General features: G+C 37.6%; 1 protein-coding gene across 1 annotated transcript in view; it reads right to left on the bottom strand.

The window, feature by feature from the left end:
* Positions 1–23,872, bottom strand: part of LOC148956103 (uncharacterized) — a 93,964-nt gene that overhangs the window by 56,984 nt on the left and 13,108 nt on the right. Inside the window, exon 3 of the mRNA XM_089089208.1 lies at positions 21,791–21,939. Coding sequence (XP_088945334.1) covers positions 21,791–21,939 — 149 coding nt within the window. The remainder of the gene's footprint in view (positions 1–21,790; positions 21,940–23,872) is intronic.

Below are 23,872 nucleotides of genomic sequence, written 5' to 3'. Positions count from 1 at the left end.
TTTGTCAGCATAAATGAAAAATGTGGTCTCTTTTGACAAGCAATTGAAAAGAAAAAATTTTATTTAGCCTAATATTTTTGATTTATGGAATGAACATTGAGCAATAAAAGTTACATTTTTAGAATCAGAAGAAAATCAGCTTTCTGTTAATATGTGAATAAAACTGAAAAACTAAAAGGATATATTCATCCAAATAGGATGAAGCCCTTGCCCCTTCCTGAAGCCCTTGCTGATTCCAGGTGGGAATTAAAGGTCAAGCTAAGCTTGTATACCTCCATGGCAGTGATGGTAGTTACAGGCAATGAGGCTCGATCTTCCGTCCCTGGGCAGCAGAGGAAATCCGTCAGCGCACCTCAAAGCAGTGGAAGGGTGTAAACACCACTGAGCTCCACGCCGAGCATTTTGGTGGCCAATGCGCTCCGGGTGACCCGCAAGACTGGGGACCTTGTGGTCAACTCTATTCCCAAGAAACATTGATGGATCTGAGACCTAGAAGAAAAGTTGTAATGGCTACGGCGTCCCCGGCAAGCGACGCAGCCCCTGTATTTGCGCGGGTGTCGAAAAGTAAACAAGCCAACCCTACTACGGCATTCCCAGCAGGCGACGCGACTTTGAATATGGCGGCGAAGTCGAAAAATCCTTTTCATGCCATAAATCTAGGAAAACCCACTACAGTCATTAAACAGGCAAAATCTAGAATAAATGTGGGATGCTGGAATGTAAGATCCGTCAAACAAGAAGCCACGCAAGTTTTTCTTTTCCATGAGATGGAGAAGTACAACATAGACATACTTTGCATATCCGAGACCAGAATTTCAGGTTCTGGCTCCATAGTTATTACAGCTCCTGAAACGCTACATCAATTCCATTTTTCTACTCCAGAGTAGAGGATAATTCGGGACTCCACGGAGTTGGTTTCATCATGAACCAAAGAACCAGAAATGCTCTCCTAGAATGGGAACCAGTCTCCTGTAGACTTGCCAGAATCAGACTAAAAGGAAACCCCGCAAATGTGTTGATAATTTCTACCTATGCCCCCACCCGTGACGCTGCTGATACGACCAAGGATGATTCCTATGGCGAGCTACAGCAGCTGTCTTCTTCTGTTGCCGCACGTGATTACTTGATTGTTGCTGGAGACTTCAACGCGAGAGTTGGTCTCTCTTACCAAACCACAAGACAAGTCCTGGAAAAATTTGGACAAGGTCACAGATGCAAGAAGGGGCAAAGGTTGTTAAACTATACCTTGATGAACCACCTTGTTGTCACCAATACCATATTTCTGAACAAACCTAGCCACCTTTTAACTTGGCATTCAAATGACGGTGTCACTAAGGTTCAAATAGACTTCATTCTCATACGCCAGCGCTGGAGAAGCTCTGTACAGGACTCTTGCTCTTACAACGGCGCGGACACAGGCTTGCAGTCTGGATCTGACCACAGGCTTGTTGCTGCAAAAATTTTGCTCATCTTGCAACTCGGAGGAAAAACAAGCCCAAGGCCGGATTCGACATTGGTAAGCTCCAAGACAAAGAAGTTTGACAGGCCCTCAATTTGGAACTGATAACCAATTTGACGCCCTCAGTTCTGATGAAAACCCAACTCCCGAGAAGAGATGGGAGACTTTTAAAACTTTGATGACAGAGACTGCTTATGATATCCTTGGCCAAGAAAAAAAAAAACAACAGCACTGGATTACCGCTAGGACCCTGTCAATAGTCAGTGAGCGAAGACAAAAGATGAGCAGCCCTAAAGAAGAAACAAAAGAGCTGCACAGACAGGTAAAACGCTCTGTTTGTCTGGACCGCCGCCAAATGTGGGAAGATGCAACCGTGTCGTTAGAGAAAGCAGCATGCTCACATGATACCCACAAGCTTTACCAGATCCTGAAAGAGTCCATTGGTAAGAAAGCTGCTGTCTCAGAAATAGTCAAAGACAGATCAGGAAAAATCATCAGTTGTCAGAAGGAGCGCCTAGCAAGATGGAAGGATCACTTTCAGATCCTCCTAAACCCATCCCCATCATCCGCCCTTGATGCTTTCCCACCTGCTGTTTCTAAAGCACCCTACAACGTTGAGCTGGATACACCAACAAGAGCCAAAATACTAAAAGCGATCAAGACCCTGAAGAACCACAAAGCCCCAGGTGAAGATGGCCTCCCCTCGGAAGTGTACAAACAATGCCCTGAGGTCACTGCTGAACAGCTCCATGGCATTCTCGAAGAAGTGTGGAGGACCGATTCTTTCCCAAAAGATTGGAAGAAATCAGTCATTCTCCCCTTCTATAAGAAAGGAGAAAAAACCGAATGCAAAAATTACCACGGAATAAGTCTTATAGACATTGCGGTCAAAATATTTGGGATTATACTCTTGAACCGCTTCAAAGGGGCAAGGGAGGAAAGAACCCGAGAAAATCAAGCCAGCTTTCGGCCAGGTAGAGGCTGTACTGATAATATCTTTGTTTTTCGCCTCATTATCCAGCAGTTTGAAAGGTACAATCTACCCCTGATCTTGATGTTCCTGGACTTCATTGCCGCCTTTGACTCTGTCACTCGCCAGAAACTTTGGAAGATCCTAGAGAATGACGGAATGCCGCTGAAGTTTGTTGAACTGATGAAGGCATACTATGACGCGCCAGTGACCCGAGTTCGAGTCTATGATGAAGAAACTGAAGAATTCCTGGTTGAGTTTGGAGTAAAACAAGGGTGTATCCTCTCTCCGACTCTGTTCAATTATTGCGTTGATTGGGTGCTTGAAAATGCACTGTCGTCCTATCCAGGAGTTCAGATCAGACAGAATCTCTCACTGACTGACCTCAATTATGCGGATGATGTTGGCCTCCTGTCAGAACCCCTAGAAGCTCAAAACATGCTTGACAACGTGGTGGCCTGGGCAGACCTGATCAGCTTGAAAGTCAGCACAGAGAAAACGAAATTCATGGCTATTAACCACGACCCAGGACCATTCACACTAACTGTCAATCAAGTTCAGCTGGAAGAAGTCAACTGTTTCACATACTTAGGCTCCCAAATATGTATTGACAGATCCTCCGACGCTGATATCCAACAGAGAATACAGAAAGCGCAGACAGTCTTTGCCTCCCTTCGGAAACCCTTATGGAATTGCTGTGAAGTCAGTGTCCGAACGAAAGTTTGAATCTACATGGCACTAGTCTGCACCGTTCTCCTTTACGGATGCGAAACATGGTTGGTAAAACAACAGCATGAGAATACGCTGAAGGTGTTTGAGCATACCTGTCTGCAAAGAATTCTTAGAATACAGCTGCGTGACCGTATTTCCAGCACGGATCTACGTTGAATGTGCAATATTCAGAGAGATGTTGTGCTCACTATTAAAGGACGCCGTTTGAAATGGTTGGGCCATGTTTTACGGAAGCCGCCAGAATACTTGCCTCGCCAAATACTTCTGGTCGAGCCTATTAGCTCCTGGAAGAGACACCAAGGAGGACAGAGGAAAAACTGGTGGAACCTGACCAAATCAGACCTTGAACCTATCGGGGGATTCAGAAAGTTCGGACACAGATGGTCAACTCAGTGGCTTACTTTTGCAGAGCAGCTGGCAGAAGATCGCTCAACATGGTCCAAGAAGGTCTCCAAGATCATCAATGCTGGGCGAGGTGGAAACGCCTGATTCCCACCACAAGTACAAGTAAGTAAATAGGATAATTGGTATTTCCAAAATGAGGTCCTTGTAGGTAAGTCAATAAACTAATAATTTCAAGTGTTTGATCTTAAATAATTTTAATAAAAACCATATTAATATAGGCCTATAGCTTAGATTATGGAAAAATTCTACTTTAGGTACTTTTGGCTATCTTGGAAAGGGTTAGGTTTAGGAAAATGAAACTTTCAGGGATGGGTCTACAGGCTAAAGTATGTCCCAGGAAGGTATTTTGAAATACCTACCTCCACTGTTTCTCCCTCTAGAGGGTCCTGAAATTTGTCTACATGACAGGTCTATACCTTTTTGACCAAACCACGTTTTACCTCAATTTTCAGTGATCTGTATCTTTTTCTCAGGCCTTAGTTCTGAAAATGCAATTCCTGTTATGTGAGTGAAATTTAAGGCACATCAATGTTGTTTTTTTTTCAAAATTTAGGAAATGTGTTTGCATAGCTTTAAAACCCTATAAAATGGAATTAAGCAAAGTTGCGTAGCTGAAAACAATTGTGTGATACTTCATTTAAGCAGAAGATATATTTTCCACAATTTCATTTTTATAACACACAGATATTTTAAGGTCATATAAGGTCATACACTCTAGAAGGAGAGGAATTGGAAGTAGGTACTTTGATATACCTTCCTGGGACGTATTTTTAGCCAGTACACCAATCCCTAAAAATTTCATTTTCTTAAACTTTCAGGTGCAGGAATTAATGGTCCAAAACACAACATATTTCTTTATCATGTTCTAGCATGTCACCTTCTGAAGAGAAGCTATTCTAGATCTTTGCCTATTTTGAAAAAAAGGCAGGGAAGGAGCAAAATGTAAAGTTAAGGGAAGATATGTTTTGAGTTTTAAAAAGGAAGTTCAAAAAAGAATAATCACTCTTTGGTAGTTAGGCTAGTGTTTCTTTCTAAATATTCCAATCTTTATGTATTGAGGCTATTTTTTATGCCTAACATCAACCTCAATCTAACAATAAAATCTTAATTATTGAATTAGACTACCTGTTGAGAATAAAACTAATATGTTCAGTCTAAATAAACAATTTTTTACCTTTTCTGGGCTTAAACTTTCAGGTTATGTTGATAACAGCTAATTGAACACAGTTTTAATTTAGTTTACTCTTCACCAGTTATTTACAGTTGTAGATTGTAGCAGTGTGGCCAGATCGTGAACAAAAAAGTAAGACGCAGCCTTTGAAAAACAAGCCAAAAATAAGCCAGACAATTTTTTGCCCAAAATTTAACTTTACTTTTTATGGTGTCCAAGTTTTGACGGCCGTTTTATAGAAATACTCACCACTATTCAGTTCCTTTGATCCTACTGGCATTATCCACCTTTCAAGTCATTCCCTGGTTTGCGAAAGTTCAGTTCCAGTGTAGAAACTATTTTGAGGCTGCATTTAGTAGAATTGCGATAAACCACTACCCTATGCGGAACCCTAGAGACTTTACAGAAATTCCAGCACGCTATGTTCAGAAAATGCTCGATCGTGCTTACTTTCCTGTCCAACAGTTCGGGGAAAATTATTGACGAGGACGCCCACCGGCCTTATTTCTCCTGTGTTAGTTCGATCACTGTCCGTGTGTGCGCCGCAATTTCTGTATCCCATAATTTCACTGAGTTGGACCTCCGATTACTATAATGATACTCTGTGACCCAATGCGTTTTAATGTCAACATTTCGATTCAGTCAGAGGTTCTTTTTGGTGAAATAGAGTTTTTGCCATAAAAAATTATTAAATTTGTGTCCCAGCCCTTTTTTTTTGTTTGTAAATAATTATGCATTACTTAAGAACGACCGTAGCCCGCAGACAAAAACAAAAAAAAAATCATTATTTCATTGGTTTATTATCACATAGATACACAAACAAAAATCAGATCATTGGATATTATCATATATAGATTCATAAAATTATGGAAATCACTTTGTGTAAAGTCAAAGCTTTGGAATAATATCATTTTCCCAATGCTAAATGCGATGCTAAAACGCCCTTAAAGGGCTACGAAAGGTACACAAGGAACACAATCGTACTTTTGTCTTTATCACAAGTTCATTCCAGGGTCATAATTGGCTATCACGAACCACAATACGTCCCTGGGACCAAGAACAAATAAGACTGAGTAGAACCTCTGTCTTTGGTCTATGCACTGACAATTGAATAACCCGTAAAATCTGAGCGGAGGTGGAGCCAATTTGAGAACTGGCTGAGAACTGAGTTGACGGCCGTCTACTTTCCCTCATCGCCGTCACGCATTTGCGAGGAAAAGACCGTAGCAGGCCTCCAGGCGTGTATGATAAGTGTAATCAAACACTTTCACTTGTTCTCACTCAATTTTTCTTCTCCGGGGCTGCACTGCGAAGAGTTAGTTGTTGAGGTAACGAATTGTAATGTTCCGCGCCAGCTCCACCTCCGCTCAAATTCGCCAGGTATCAGCCGTATTTTATTCGACTCCGCATGGTTGTAGTATCGAGATAGGGAGACGAAGGTTCTTAGTCTTTATTTGTTCTTGCTGGGACGGATCTCCAGTTTCCTGTTTGATGAGCCACATTTTAACGAAGTCCGAACATTCCACCACTTTAAACATGGATGGGAAGTATTGTGGGCCAGATTGGGAATGACACGCGTTATAAATTTCGATACTTTTACGTAAGACAAACTAAGAATTGAATTTTGTTGCTGTCCTGCGAGAGCCAACTCACTCATCGATTTCAGAAATTTACAACTTATCATAATTATATTGACCCTTAGCGCAACATAGCTGTCCGAACTCTGGCTGCCAGTCGTTATACACCACATGAACTTCATTGTAGAGACATCAGTTGACTCATCCAGTATTAGAGAGTACTTACCATCTCCAATGTCAGCCACTATCTCCTTCAGGGTTTCAGGTCCAAGCACATTCTAAATGAGAGCGGAACATTTAGTTTTCTTTAGCCTCACCGATTCACAAATAAGCCCAGAAAATAAGTTTTTGATGATAGTAGAAAGATGGTCGATTTTTCTCAACGAAGAATGACAGGCTACATGAGCAGCCAAGACCAGCTCCGCTTTCTACGAATCAAAGTTTGTTGACTTAACTCCTTGAAAATTAGCATAAATTATTCGTGATTACTTTAGCTATGTTTCATAACCGATTATTTCGGCTATGTTTCATAACTTTACTCTGAAAGGGGATGTGGTTGGGGGGGGGCAAAGCTTCCGTCCGGATTTTCCCCATGAAGGAAAAGTCACAGGCGGATGAAATGTTGCAAATTATTTGGTTAGGACATGACGAAACGCAGCCCTCCCCACCTCTTTGGGGACGGAAGAGCGATTAACACTATTTGGGTATGCCTCCCTAAAGAATTATAAGTGTTCTTCCTAGGTTGATTTTTATGACTGGTCCCCGAACTCCAATTGGGTCCCCCATACACGCAATACCGGGCCACTGGCTATTAATCGTTATCAAATTCTGTTGAGACCCAATGGTAGATATTCTTAGTTGAATGACGTATTTGAGGGCCTCTCTAAAATACACACAGAACTCAAGATGGGGTTAAGACTTCCCAACGAAACACACACTGGACATTGGGCCTTATTGCTATTATTTGAAAAAAACTACGTTTTCTAAAGAGTTAAAGAGGCTGAGTCAGAAGATCGAACCTTAAAACGTACAGGGATTAGGAGATACATTTGGGGGGCTGCCGCCTCCCAAACCCCCCGCTTTCGCAGCCTTTAAATAAAAAAAAGTTTTTTAAACTGAAAGTAAGGAGCAACCTTAAAACTTAAAACGAACAGAAATTATTCCGTATATGAAAGGGGCTGTACCCTCCTCAACGCCTTGCTATTTAAGCTAAATTTTTACTTTAGCACAACAATTTATAAAATCACGAACCACTGGCTCTGACCGCGCGAGGCGATGAGGAGGGCATAACCCCGTTCATATACGGAATTTCATTTACGGAAAGCCACTTACATTATGTTGATGCTAGTACATAAAACAATTGATATCCCTAATTGACCCATACCAATTCTCACGTTTACATCTATTCTGAGAAAACAAATAACCAGTTTACATCTTCCTTTGAGCATATTTAAACTGAAGTGATGCAAAGAAAACCTCAAATATAAATAAATGTATTGTCTTTATGAAATAAAAGTTGGCCAGTAAATTATTATTACCTTAAATTGCAATGTCCCTAGGCTGCCCTACAGGCCTAGGCTACACCAACAGTAACAAAGAAATCAGACATCAAAGCAAGGATAACTCATCTACTTATTCTGCTCCTGTCACAAGCTGATACTTATCACTGCTAAAAATGGGGGTGCACACCAGTCATATACACCAACTATTTTTCTTTGGCATGTACCCAATTTTCTGGTATCAAATGAATTTCGGTAAGCCCCTGATTGAATTTGGTACCCCCCCCCCATACACGTGATGTATTTATTTTATACGTCACACTCCTAAGAATATACTGTACTAATTAACAATGTTAGTGATGTACCACAGGTTATGTTCATAAGCATTTTCGAAATAAATCAAAAATCGGGTAATTACAAATATAGGCTATATAGAAGCAGGACCTATTCCATATATAGCGTAGTAGGACCTATGCCATGTTTAATGTAGTACTGATTGTGGGGTGTAGCACTCAAATTCTTAGGTACAGATCATGTGATGTACTACTGCAGGGATGAAGTAGTACATTATGTTGATGGTAGTACATAAAACAATTAATATCCCCATCGGCCCCACAATAATTTTCACTTTTGCAAGTATTCTGAGAAAACCCATGACTAATTTGCTTCTAGCTTTGAGCATATTTAAACTGAAGTGATGCAAAGAAAACCTCAAATATAAATAAATATATTTTCTCAGACTAGGCCTAGACACAAAGTGAAAACTGGTATGGGGGTACCCAATATATTGGAGGCAGTACCCAATGCATTGGGGTGTGTACCCAGTCAGCTAGGCTGTGTACCCATTCTGTTTGCACAGAGATACAAACCATAGAAAATAGCTAGAGTGTACATGACAACAGCAAGACAACTCTTGGACGACTCACATGAACTAAACAATTAAACAGGATCTGTAGATGTGACAAACATGTCTGTTATGAGTTTGATTCCTTGCGTTATTCTATACTAATAAGTAACAGCTAATATACTGTACCTTCAGCTGTAGTTCAACCCCATGACTTAATGGCTAATACTTTTTATGCTGTTGTTACGAAACCACGTGTCTCTTAGGATTTGAAAACTTCACCGCAGTGTCGTGGTTAGATTCGTATTTTGACCATAGAGTTAAAACGTGAATTTGACCTTTCGTGAGCGTTCGTTCGTTCGAAAATCAGATGAATTGCCAGAAAATATAAATTCTTCCCGAAAAAGTAAATCACGCCAAGAAATAAGCCAGCTCAAAATAAAAATAGCCAAGTTTAAAGCCACAAGTCAGTTCCAAAAATTTTCACGCCAGTCGCCAACAAAATAAGCCAGTTTGGCGTAAAATAAGCCAATCTGGCCACACTGTTTGTAGATTGTAGGCTCCGTAGATAAAGCCATCATATTTTTTATTTTTAAGCGGCGTTCACCAATCGCGTCTAGCTAGAATTCCATGTCTAGAAACGTGTCTAGCCAGAATTCGAAGTCTAGACAACGACTTTTCACAATGAACATTTAGTGCTTAGCTAAAATTACAAATTTAGTTTCATACTGTCGCTTATAGACAATCAAGGGAGCTTATATGAGCAAAATTTTCAAAATAGCAATCCTTATTTTACAAGATAATGGATGAGATGAGCGTAACAATTGCTTTGGTGTGCTTAACTAATAATTCTGGTGTCGCATATTTGCTTAAAATGAAAAAAAAACAAACAATTAATTAGAAAACAAAAATTAAATTTCAGTTTAAAATGTAACTATAAATGATGAAAGTAGGGAAACTTGACAAATTCTGATTGGCTGTGATCAAAAATCTTAGACATTGATTCATAGAGTCTAGAACTCACTGTCTACCCAAGCGCCTTATCTAATGTTTCTAACTATGCACTAAATTTTGCATGTGTATAGTCGACACCTAGACTTTAAAATCTTGTTAGACACGTATCTAGACCCGGGACTCTAACTTTATTTATTTGTTTTTTCAAATTATAGAGGGCAAACCTATTAAAACTATTTTGAACAAGTTTTTTATTAGATATTTAAAAATCATTTTGATAAGTTAGTTTCCTTTTCAATTTCTGAATACATAACTACATTAACTTTAAAATCATCATTTGGCTTTTTTGCGAAACTTAACAAAGAAAAACCAAGTTTTTTTTTAAGTAAAAGTAAAGAGGAACATTAAAACTTTAAACGAACCGAAATTATTAGGTATCTTACGGAAGTTGTACCTTCTTTAATACCTCGTTATTTATACTAAATTTTGACTTTTTATTTCAAATTTGTATGAATGACTCCTAGAACACACGGGCAGTTTGATTAGAATGATAAACTTTCTTAAAGTTCAAAAAAGAACTTTAGCGTAAAGAGGGAGGTATTGATGAGGGGACAATACCCAAATATACCTCATAACTTCTGTTCGTTTTAAACTTTAATATTTCTCCTTACTTTCAGTTGAAAACTATTTTTTAATAACTGATCATTTTAAATAACACCCCAAAAATCCAGCAACTCTTACATGGAGAATTTCTTTCCCCACAAAAATTTCTTTTATGGAAATATCCTATTACATAAACCTCCCCTCCCATCCTCCAGAAAAATTCCCCCGAAAAATATATGCAGACTTCCCAAAAGCATACAATACATGTAAATAATGGTAGATGTTCTTAGCATCCAGCCCTTCTTCTAGAGGCTAAGGGAAGTCAACTATCTTTAGTTGTAGTCACTCGATCTTTCGACTATGTAAAACAAAATAGCTATTGCAAAATGTTCATCAGGCAGCATTGGGAAAACAGAGGTGTGGGAGAGGGGCTAGCGGCCCTCCGATACTTTGGTCACTTAAAAATGGCACTAAAACTTTTATAAAGATTAATTTATGTTTTAAGGGTATGTCTTCCTCTTTAAAGCAGTGTTCAAGCCATTTTACAACCATTAAATTCAAGTATTTAAGCTAAAGTTGTTTTTTTTAGGTCACCCATGTCCTACACGGAGTTCTACACGGACTATGAGAATTAAAATCATGTTCTCAGGCGCCTGATTTGAAACCTGTTTTGAGCGGGTTAAAAGTTCCTAGAAGCTTGGAAGATTACCCGGGGCTTCCCTGCTTTAAAACCTTTTTACCCATCTGGTGACCCCAAGTCTTACTGACCTATATCTGTTTTACCAGCTTTCACTAAAATCATTGAAAGGCATATTTTGTCAAGAATTGAGTGGTTTGCTGAAATTAGTAATTTATTTCCAAGTGAACAAACAGGCTTCAGAAAAGAACATAGCTCTGTGGTTAACATCACTTGCCTTAAAATTGAGGTTTGTAATTCTCTTAAAACCAGACAGGCCAGAATTGAAGTGCTGTTTGACTCGTCAGATGTCTAGAGAAATGTAGTCCATGATGAGTTAATTGACCTTTTTATTAGCCATGATATTCCATACTCTTTCATAAGTTTCATGAAGTACTTTTTGAGAGACAGAAGTTTTAATGTTCATATTTGTAAGTATAAGAGAGATATAAACCCCATTTCTAGAGGTCTTCCTCAAAGAATGATTTTTAGAACCCTTCCACACGATTTGTATGTTTCAGAATTCCAATTATATCATTCATAGTTTGGCCTTTACGCAGATGATTTGATTATTTGGAAGTCCAAAAAGGATATTGCACTTCTTCAAAGCCTTATTCACCAGGATATAAGATTACTTAAGAGAGATTCTCTTCAGCTTTTGGCTTTCCAATTTCAAATAGTAAAACCAAAGCCATTATATTTACTAATTGCTCAAGAGATCCTCCCAATTCACTTCAAATTTTCTCTAGTGAAATTCCATATTGCAACTCAGTGAAGCTACTTGGCTTATGTACAGATTCCAAGATATTATGGCATGTAAATATGAATTCTTTGAAATCCATAATCGTTTAGAGACTTTGTGTTCCAAAGAGACTAGCTGGAAGAAAATGGGGATGCCATAATAAAGTTATTTTGGATTTTTATAAATTACATATCCGATCTTATCTATAATATTGTATCCAATTCTTCACAATTCATTCATCATCAGGATCTACACCCTGGAGTCTATACAAAATTCTACCATTCGAATTGCTCTGGGTTCGCACAGGTACACTCCTCTGTTTAAATTAAAACAACTGTCTGGCTTCTGAAAATTTTCCTTTATAGGATTTTCCAAACTGGCATCCAAAATAACTACATCGTCTCTTCTCTCAAAATTTCCTTATATAGCCTCAGGTCCCTTACAAAACATTTCTGATTTCGATTTTATTTTAATTATTATTATTTCCCAAGAGTTAATTCTCAATGGCAAATCATGCTGTTGGAAAATAGTCTCAGTAAAATAGGCTAGTTATGAATAATAACCTAAAATAAGGGGAGAGAAGGTTTTTAAAAACTGGCAATTTTTAAAAAGGATATGAATAACCAGCAACTGAAAGACATAAACTCAGAAAAAAAATATGGCTAGTAATGATCCTGGTGGTGAATAATTAGGAATGGAACAGCATTCACATTGTGAAAGCTTTACAGGTTCTGCACACAACAAAGAAATGATTATTTTCGTTATGTGTCTTCTTCTTAATTTTTCGAAGTTCATTCATGCATCTTAAATTAATATCTATTTGTTTTAAAGATTCTTTCTTGTTTAACTAACTCTCGGGACCACCCCTCAAATAATACCGCAGAACAATGTTAAATAAAAAAATATAGATATAGGAGAGAAGAAAATGAATTAGAGGAAGTAACTAGCCCCCCCCACGCCCATCATTCCCCCAAACTAATCCAATCAAAATTTGAGAGAACCATTTTGTTCAGCGTAGTTGATTTCCAAATAGAAATTTTTTTTTAGGAGGACACTTCCCCATAACCCCCAGGGCAAGGGTTTTAAGTTATGCCCTGGGGGCATATAAGGTTTTTATAGAAGGCGTTGTCGTAGAAACTTCAAAACAGGCTCATTCTATTTGAAATTCAAAGGGTTAGGGCCCTGTTTAATAGTCGAAAGTGATTGGAGGGCACCTAGCCCTCCCCCCCACACCCATCATTCCCCCCAAGACATCCAATCAAAATTTTGAGGTAACCATTTTGTTCAGCGTAGGCTAGTTGATTTCCACATAGAAAATAAGTTTTTGAGGAGGACATTCCCCCACAGCCCTCAGGGCAAGGATTTTAAGTTATGCCCTGGGAGTATATAAGGTTTTTATAGAAGGTGTTGTCGTAGAAACTTCAAAACAGGCTCAATCGATTGAAAATTCGAAGGACTAGTGCCCTTTTTAATGTTCGAAAGTGATTAGAGGGCAGCTAGCCCCGCCCCATCGCCCATCATTCTCCTAAGCAAATCCAATCCACAGTGTCTTTCCTCTCTTGGTCGGGTAAACTTGGAAAAGTTAGATTTTCGTTTTTTTTTCTTTTTCTTCTTTTTTTTAGCACTGAGGACGACTTGGTGGAGGTCCTTGTCGAAATATTTGCTTATTTCTTCTTCTTCATGGTTCGCCACTGGCTGGAAAAATCCTCATTTTTCACCCTTTTTTATTTTATTTTTAAATTTGTTAGTTTCTTTCCTCTTTGAGTTTTGTCTGTCACAGTTTTAAGTTATGCTCTGGGGGCATAAAGAGTTTCTATAGCAGGCGTTGTCGCATGAACTACAAAACTGGCTCATTCAGCATTAAATTTCAAAGGGCTAGTTCTCTTCTAAGTAGTGAACAGCGTCTGGAGGACAACTAGCCCCCCCACGCCCATACGTCCCCCAAACATATCCATTCATAATTTTGAGATAGCCATTTTATTCAGTTTAGTCACTTTAATTTCCAGATAGAAAATATGTTTTTAAGGAGGACACTGCCCCACAACTCTTAAAGTAAGGGTTTCAAGTTATGCCCTGGGGGTATATCAGGTTTTTATAGAATGAGTTGCAGTATAAACTTCAAAAGGGGCTCATTCGATTGGAAATTCAAAGAGCTAGTGCCCTTTTTAATAGTCGAAAGTGATTGAAGGGCGACTAATGCACTGTGATAAAGCTAATTCCTCATAAGGCATCTCTGCTGTATCCCAAGAATGACTGAGGGCATTATGTTTAAACATTATTGGCAACTTCTGCTCTTTAAATTGAACCAAATCAAAATATCGGAAGTGTATGTAAGCTATCAAAGAAACTAAACCGATTTTTTTGATAATGGTGTCAAGTTTTTATTTTTATGTAAGCTATATGAGGTAATAAATTTCATTAAAAAGTAAAGTGTTAAACAAAAAATTAAATTTTCAACACCGTTGTTAAAAATCGCAGAACACGTTCCTGAAGTATACAAATAGCAGGTCAAACTATAAAGTCTTAAAAACAAAAACATTTAAAGTGTTATTTTCTTTTTCCCTGAAAAAACTATGTCAATATAAAACGAACAGAAATTAATTAAAAAATACTTTTTCCTCAAAATAAGTTTTTCAAAGAAAAGTAAAGTAACTAATAGATTTATACACTATAATTGAGAACTGTGATTAGCCTCTACATAAGGGCTTGGCAATAGTTCATATAACATGATTTTGCTCTTAAAATTTACATATTTACAATTTTTTTTATATGATAACAATTCAATATTTACAAAGTATTTTCAAAATATCCTTATTACTGTATATATTTTCTCAACAATATTTGTTACCACTATATAACTTTTCTGTATACAACTATATAAATGTTCTTATCTTTGGCTTACAGATTTGGTTCTACTTCGAACCAGATTGTGTCTTTAACAGTCGTTAGATTACTATAGGCCTGTTCGTTTATTCAGAATTTTTATTTTTTTAGTTCCTTTCGAGCTTTTAGGTACTTGACACTTTTATAACGGTTTTGTCTGTAATCTGTCTTTTTCATATTTATTATTCCTTTGTGATTAGGCTCCATATAGAGCGTAGATCGCATAAGCTAAAAATTTACCTATTAGTCTTTTTACCTGTTTTGGCACTATCAATTACCTTTTACCTACACCTTAAAAGTTTGCCTACTAGGGCTGCCTTCTGGTAGCGCGTTACAACGTTTCTAGGTTTTTTGTCATTGGCTACATCTAAAAGGACTTAAAAATCTTAACAATGGAGTCAAACAGATCCAACATTGGATCTTATTTTGGTCTAAAGTGCGAATTAAGGTAAATCTTTCCTTGCAACATCCAAAGTCTTTATTATTATTACTATTACTACTATTACTAAATGCACTACCAAGCTATATAAGGCCAATAGAGCTGCACATGCTCCTCCTCCATCTTAATCTATTCAAATCCTCCCAAGAAGTTCCCATTTCCCCTAAATCTTTCCTTGTAACATCCTGTCACCCTATTTGAGGACAACCTGCTTTTCATTTGGCCATAGAAGGTTGGCTGACAAGTGTAATCTTTAGCAATCAGTCATCCTTCATCTGTAGAACATGTCCTAGCCATCTCAATCTTTGTCTCATTATAGCCCTAAGAAGGATTAAACCATATTTTTTTGCATTTACAATTACAATTATGGTGACACCAATGCTTAGTGCAATAATGTAAATTCATTCTTATAGTAAACTTGGGATGGTATCAAAGTTGCAGAGTAGCCTGTATATTAACAACATGTCACCAAACTTATGTTTGCATATGGAATGTGACATTTTCAGCTAGACGGGTATGTTCATCTTGATTACCCTTTGTTTGTTTTGATCTTTGTTGCTAGACTCATTCATCAATTGATTGATCTGACTTGTTGATAGGACTTTACATTTTCCCAATTTTAAATTGAATCAAATCCTTCCCTCTAACAGTATTGAAATCTACAGCTGAATATTCTTTTTTCTTGAGTTTGGTTAGATTCTGCTGCTGTTGTCAGTACATATGGGCTGAATTTATGATGATCATAAGCCAGCACTCCCAAGACCTGTTCAGTTTGCTGTATATGAATTACCATTTTGAGATTTTTTATGATCCCAGGAAGTACTGAAACTCAAGGTTGGTTTTTCCATAGTGAATAATGTTGAACTTTTGAATGTGTATAGATAAATATTGAGACTAATGAGAGGGTTGAAGCAAACTGGACTCACGGGGCAAACTACCGATGTGAGGGTTGAAGAAAACTGGGTCCACGAATAAAACTACGGATGAGAGGGTTGAAGAAAACTTGATCCAAGCAGCAAACTACCGATGAGAGGCTTGAAGCGAACTGGATTCAAGGAGCAAACTACCGATTAGAGGGCTTAAGCAAACTGGGTACAAGGAGAAAACTACGGATGAGACGGTTGAAGCAAACTGGATTCAAGGAGAAAACTACCGATGAGAGGGTTGAAGCTAAGTGGGTTCAAGAAGCAAACTAACGATCTCCTACCGGAAATGGCTTAAAATGGGATCAGCAACTGCTGAAAATACTAAAATGTTTCTGTACAGAATTAAAGTCATTTTCTCGCAGCTGCACTTTGGAAAGTCTAAGGCAAGCTAAGCCAAAGCCAGAAAAATTCCTGGATGACTCTTAAGCATGATAAACACATGGCAAAGCCATTATTTAGATTTACTTTACTAATTTTTCCAGATTTTCCAGAACAAATTCAGAAGCTGGGGGACTTTGTTTTTTCATGATTTAGTTTCTTTTGGGTTATCCCTTGGAACCTTTAGGTCTGTTTATTTTTAAGATAAATGTTCTCTCTTTTCCTCTTTTTTTTGGTTCTGTATTTATTCCCTTTTCTTTTTGGGGTAATCTATATTATTATTAATAATGGTCACGCCATTTTCTCCGTTTTATTGCGTCATCAGTTATAACTATGAGTTTTAACTGCGCAGTTTTACGGTTGACTCACCTGACTAAAAGTTTACTTTGGGATAGCAAATTTTGGTCAAAATCTACGAGGATGAAAAAAGGGTAATGAAGTTGATTTAATTCAGTTGATGTCGCAACCGGTGAGGGCTTGGATTGGCTGGAAAGAGTTTGTTTTCGGACAAAATCCACCCGCAGCCCATGGGCGGCCTGGCTGTCTATCAGCTAAGGTTTTATAGTTATTTTTAGCTCTTGTACAGAGTTAAAAGACTGAAAACCCTAAGAAATCTTTTTTTTTGTATCTTTGACTTTTTTGATTAGCCTCGATAGAGACTGGAACCTACAGAGAGGCTTAGATAATATTAACTCGATATAGGAAGAGAATCTTATGCTCAGCAAGAGATCTTTCCTTGAGGATGAGAGAGTAAATTGGGGGAGTTCGATCTGTATGGTGCCTTGGGTCAAACAGTGTGGTACTTTTATAACATAGGGAGAGTATACTGGTCAGAGAACCCTGATAGTTGTATAAGCTGCTAGAAACGGGACAAGCCGAAATTCGTGGTCCGTAAAAGTTACGCTGGCTTCTGGGGTAAGATAAGATAATATTAATTTTCCAACGGCTATGAGAAGCTCTAATAGCCAAATTCACTTCATTTGTCGAAAAGAAATTGACAAAGAAAAACGAAGAAATAAATAATGCAACAAGAAAAGAGACAGCAGTCAAGCATAAAATGTTCGATAAGAATCTAACAAATGGATAGAATAGAAACAGAAAAATAGAGGGAGAAGGGATAGGGGATAAAAGGAAATAACAATCAAGATGAAAAGTATTGCTGAAATCGTGTTCAAGGTCAAATACATAAAAAAACACTTAAAATCAAGCCAAATTAGTTGTCGAAACAAATATTTTCGATTGAAGAAAGGAATACAAATAAACGAAAAACAAAATTAAAATTAAAAGTCATAAGAGAAAATTAAAATAAATAAGTATCAATAAAAGGAAAAATAAACGCGACAAAGATAACGAGAACAAAAATTCCACTTTATTATTGTGAAAATACACAATAACTAAAATAAGGGACGGGGTAGTTAATTTTGGTACAGGGCATAGTTCAGGGATTATTTAGGTGTGACAGAATAAAGGGCATAAAAGTTTTCCGGACCCTCTCAGTAACGTTAAGGATGGGTGAATATGCTGTAATTGCCAATGAAGCTAAACGGGGGAGACGGGGTTTAGTGGGATTATGTAAATCCGGTAAGATATTCTCAGTGAACGGTTTTGATATTGCGGTGTTACCTAAGCACAAACAAATTGGTACTCTCCTTTCTTTTAATGTGGCAATACCTGCAGATTTAATAAGGAAGGAGTATGAAATTTTGCTCTTTTTTTTGATGATCCTGAGCGAACAGTTTTGGACCGAGTCGATTTGTCACAAAGCTCACGTAAAATATTTGAATCACAGACCAGACATTCATGTTCTAATAGCGGCCTGATTAAGGATAAATAAACACGGAAGGAATACATCCTAGTGCAATTAAATGTGTATGAAATTTTTAACATAGATAAAGAAACTTTTAATTGTTTAACAATATTAGAAACATGCATGTCCCATTTAAGATTATTTGAAATTGTGACACCAAGGAGTTTAACATGATTCACAAGCATTTCGGGTGGGATAGGGTCAACGAAAGTGGAAGTGGATTTCAAAAAATTTATCTTCATTATATTTGATTTGGTGGAATTTACTTTCATATTTAGGTCCTTAGCATCATCCGAAATGTGGGTTAGGATTTCCAGGGGGTCACTTTTAGTATTCCTGTTACATACTTAAAGGATCGACAAGTCATCCACGTAATTCCAACTCTGGGAAAAATCCCTACCAATATCTTTAATCATGACTAGAAATAAAAGTGGTCCCAATAAGGTTCCTTGAGGAATTATTTGAAAACAACTACGTTTTTTAAGAGTTAAAGAGGCTGAGTCACAAGTTCGAACCTTAAAACATGCGGGAATTAGGAGGTACAGTTGGGGGGGGGGCTGCAGACCCCAAACCCCCCGCTTTTGCAGCCTCTTTTGTTAAGATTTTTATTTTTGGGGTCTACCGCCCCCTCAACCCTCAATTTTTTCCTTGCCAAGAAATGTTTTGCAACACGTACAAAGTCGAATTTTTTACCATAAGAATATACTATTGCATCTCTTTGACTAGAAACAGCACCGAGCCTGTTTGCTGGATTTCTTACAGGAGATTTTTCCCTTACCGAAAACAAGCTATAATGTGATAAACTTAACGATTTTGAACAGAAAAAAACAGGGAACAGAAGAAGGGCTCAGCATAAAAAAGCAGTTTAGGTTCACGCAGGTTCAGGTTCATCTATTTTTCCATCATACATAATCACACTGAATACATAACTATACTTGGCAGAGAGACAAGTTTGTAGTTATAACTGTAACAGACTGAATTGTCATTGCCAAATTCTCTGAAGATTAAAAAAAATGCCATTGAAACAGTTTCATTCATGTTGGTACGACTAACTGATTGCAGGCTACAGGACTTAAAAAACCTTAACAAAAGAGGCTGCAACAGCGGGGGTGGGGGGCGGCAGCCCCCCAACTGTTCATCCTAATCTCTGTACGTTTTAAGGCTGGAACTTGTGACTCAGCCCCTTTAAAACTTTATAAAACGTGTTTTTTTCCAAATACTTTCTGAACGTTTTTGTACAGTTTATTACTTATTATTGCTTGACTAACTGTTAGCTGATCATGTCAGGAGTTAAAGTTGGGGTACAGCCGTCCACCAAACCCCCCGCTTTTGAAGACTCTTGTGTTAAGGCTTTTAATACCTGAATACTCAAATCAAATGCACAGTAAGATTTTCTTTTTTCAACTGTTTTTCGAGTATACGTGTATACGGCATGTTATCAAAACATTGGAAACTTACCTGTAAGCTGAAGGCCGACTGTGATATTCTTCTGGAAATGTCTGTTGAGCCGACAGATTTAATAGATTGGATTTAAAAAGAAACTGAGTTTCTGTTTTAAACTTTAAATTTAAGAGATATTACTTTAAATTCAATATATTAAAAAATTACTCGGCAGGGAATCGAACCCCGGTATTCCGCATGACAGACAGGAATAGTGACCACTGTGCTATCAGATACTCTTGTTTAGTTGTTCTTATTGGCTCGGAAACAGAAAAAACCCAACGGATTTTTTGTCGAAGTCTGTGCAATCTATTTCCAACGCAAGCAAAGACAAAGTATGATTTTCGATTTTCGACAAAAAAAACTTCTGGGAGAGAGCTGGAATTTTCGGAAGCTTGCAGTCGGTCTTTTCAGGTAAAGAGGACTATTTTTATCTACTTTAATAATGAAAAACTTTGCTTTTAGGAATGTCTAATATGAACATGGCCTCTTATGGGAAAACGAGGTTTTTCGTAAATGTAAATTCGGGGGATAATTTTTCAGTCTGAAAATATCAATAGACCCTAACAGGTCGGATTCCGCTTCGAATAAGTCCTCTTTCACCCGGATCCAGTGTCAACTGTGGGGCCTGTAGGCTTGGCGTATAAAAAAAATTGATGAACATTTAGTGGCTATATTTGGTTTTTGGGAAACAGGGAAGGTGTGATCGGATTGAGCTGAAATTTTAAAAATAAGCTCCCGGGCTCTAGAAAAGCTCATCTTCTAAATTTCAGCGCGATTAGACAATGTAAAAGGGGGGGCTTTGGTGGAAGGTTTGAAGCTTCCGGCCCACTTTGCCCCATGAAAATTAAGTCAGAAGGTATGAAATTTGGTAAGTTTCTTAGTTTGAGCTTAGTCTATAAAATGCAATCATTGCCGTTTCTTTGTGACAGCTAGGACCGAAAATTGCTTAAAACTGTGGTGGTTCGCCTCTTTAAAGAGGCATAAGTGTGACTCCTTGATTCCACAATACATAGGGAGGGGCTTAGAGAAAATATTTTTGTATTTTTACAATTTGAGGTCTATTCGAAAGAAACGATATAACAAGATTTAATAACAGAGAATCAAGTACAAAGTTAACCAGGTGTGAACGAATTAGGATGGTGTGGTCAACCAGGTGAAAAGATTTTTGAACATAAACTAGGACAAGTTTCAGCCAAACATTTGGTTTATCAAGGTCACTTACGATGGTATGCATTAATTGTATAACGTAATGGGTGGTTGAAGTTTTTCCTTAAGTTACCAAACTTTCGGGTGTCAATACGTGGACAAATTATATCCCTAATCCAGTCGCAGAGGAAGCCTTTAAAAAGTTTAAAAAAAACTGATGTGAATGTAATGGGGCGAATGTTGGCCAAAGTAAGAATGGTGAATTTTTTGGGGCAGGTATTGTAAAACCTTGTTTCCAGCAACTTGAAAATTTACCAGATTTTTTGATGTGGTTGAAAATATTTGAAAAAGGATCAGCAATTTTTTCTGAAAAAGCTTTAATCAAGTCACCTGAGATGTCCAGGGGATAAATACTTCATTTTTAAGCTTTAAAATTTTATTTATAATATCAGAGGGAGAAATAAAGGGGAAGGAAGTATTGGGAGGAATAGTTGGACTTGAGTCAGTGAAAGGGGGGAGACTTTGCACGATGGAAGCGAGGTACGAGTTTAAATCATTGGCAGTCTTATTGTTGGGTTCAGGGAGATTAAAAACAGTCTTGGATGGAGTTTTTCCACAGATTTGTTTAATTTTTCTGTGCCATTACTTGAGCTTGTTTGAACACATATCTTTTAATTTAATATTATAATAATTAGAACATACTTTTCTTAATTTTTTCTTTAGGAACTTCCTTATACTATTAGACTTATTAATTAGACCTGCTTTGAAATTTTTTTTTTCTTATAAGTTTTTTAAAAGACTCAGTAACATAAGCCTTATCTGTATAACACGTATTAAATTTTTCTCAGGGAAATATGATTTATAATTACTCCTCAATAAATTTAAGAGTGACAAAGCTATGTATTCTATGTCATCTGTCTGATACCTAGTGGACAGATTTTCATTAGTAGTTCAGGAGCCAAAATTGAAAAGTCATGAATCTGTGAGAGGTCAGTAAGTATTTTCATTTATAGAAAACGACTGTTTAACTTTAACCAGTGGAGATAGGAAAAGGCTAAAGTGGTAACTACCCACTAGAGGGGGCAGAATGGAGACTACTTGTGAAGACTTGTGAAGGTACCGTTTTTACACTTTACTTTTTTTACATCACAGATGGGGTCAGGGGTTCTAGTGGAATTCTTGACGGAGGCTAAAGTTGGATATTGAGAACAAGGGACAGGGGGATCAAATCCATCTTTTTCAAATACAATTGCATTAATTTGCCAACTGCGGCCTGTAGGCGTGGCTGATAAAAAAAAAATTGATGAACATTAAGTGGCTATATTTGGTGTTTTGGAAAACAGGGAAGGAGAGATCTGATTGAGCTGAAATTTTATAAATGAGCTTCCAGGCCCTGGAAAAAATTATCCTCCATCTTTTAGACCGATCAAAAAACTTTAAAGGGGAGCTTTGGTGGGAGGGTCGAAAATTCTGGCCATTATAAAACCTTGTTTCCATCAACTTAGGAATGTACCAAATTTTGTGATGTGGTTGAAAATATTTGATAAAGGGTCAGCAATTTTGTCTGAAAAGGCTTTAATTAAGTCAACTGGGATGTCCAGGGGACAAATACTTGATTTTCTAAGCTTTAGAATTTTAATTATAACATCAGAGGGAGAAATAAAGGGAAAGGAAGTATTGGGAGGAATAGTTGGACTTGAGCCAGTGAAAGGGGGGAAACTTTGCACGATGGAAGCAAGGTACAAGTTTAAATCATTGGCAGTCTTATTAGGGGGTTCAGGGAGTTGAAAATCTAACTTTTCTGATAGGACTTTTTCTCTAGAATACTTTCTTATATTATTTAGTCTGTACCAATTGCTTGGGCTTTGATAGAACATTAGATCTTTGATTCTTTACTAAGTTTTTTAAAAGACTCAGCAACCTACGGTTTATCTGTAGAACACGTATTAAATTTCTTCTCAGGGAACTGGGATCCTTAGACTATTAGCCTCATTAATTTTGAGGGACCATGCTATGCAGTCTACGTCATTTGTTTGATACTTAGTGGACCAGTTTTCAGTAGTAATCCAGGAGCCCAAAATTGAAAAGTCCTGAGTCAGTGAGAGTTCTATAAACGGTTTTAGTTATAGAAACCCACTGTTTAACTTTAGCCAGTGGAAATAGAAAAAGGCTAAAGTGGTAGCTACCTCTAGAGGGGGCAGAATGGAGACGGGGTTTTTAAAACTTCGAAAGACTAGTGCAAATTCAACCAAGAGTAGTATTGTCTTTTGTTGTAGGGACTTTAACGACATGTATTAAATTAAAAGTATTACATGTAGAATTCAATTTAATATTGCTTGCGTCACCCATCAGGAAAATTTCTGCGTTTGGGTATTTTGATAGCATAAAGTCTGCCCTCGCAGGTAATTTTTAAATTAAAATTTATTTTGTCAGCTGATCTCTGATTAGGGGAGTAATAAATACAACACAGGACAATTAAATTGAAAGGACACGGCAAGACTTAAGGTCGAGCACACACCCACATAATCTCATCAAAGGGAGCAAGACACGGAATAGAGATTTAACTTGGGTACAAGTCATTACGGACAAAGAACAGAGCTCTGCCACCTTTCTTAACAAAAGGGTGGTTATCTTGTCTGATTTTAATAAATTGAGAAAAATTATTAATCTTTAACGTCTGCAAATTTTAAGGTTTAATTTCAGTAATAAGCATTGGATATAATTTATATATTTTAGAATGGGTGTCTAATTCATTAAGTCTTTCAAAGTTAAGGCTTTCAGCGTTGCTCAACAAGAGTTTGAAGAAACTAAAGAGACTTGTGACAGTACCGTTTTTACACTTTACTTTTTTTTATATCACCGATGGGGTTAGAAGTTGTGGTGGAATTCATGATGGGGGTTAAAGCTGGATAGTGAGAACAAGGGACGGGGGATCAAATCCATCTTTTTCAAACACAATTGCATTTGATTGAGCAGGTACTAGCGAAGACTCTAAACAGAGGTAACTAAGTAGCGGTTGAGTTTGGGGTCAACTGGAGGAATCAAGAGAGATGAGGTTATTTTTGCAGGGTAATGGTACAAAAAATCCACGTGGAGTGGGTACGCAACGTGGTGGGGAGTGATAGATGGAAGTGTAAGAAGATGTTGGAAAGCAGCCAGAGGTGTGAGTGGATTTAACTTTGAAAAAGAAGGACGGGGGTCAGCACGTGGATATGGAG

Source organism: Artemia sp. Qi Xiang Cuo, chromosome 1 (genome assembly GCF_049724085.1).
Source record: "Artemia sp. Qi Xiang Cuo chromosome 1, ASM4972408v1, whole genome shotgun sequence".
In the NCBI taxonomy this organism is placed as follows: domain Eukaryota; kingdom Metazoa; phylum Arthropoda; class Branchiopoda; order Anostraca; family Artemiidae; genus Artemia; species Artemia sp. Qi Xiang Cuo.
The sequence above is the reverse complement of the archived record's forward strand: the minus strand, read 5'-3'. Positions and strand labels throughout refer to the sequence as shown.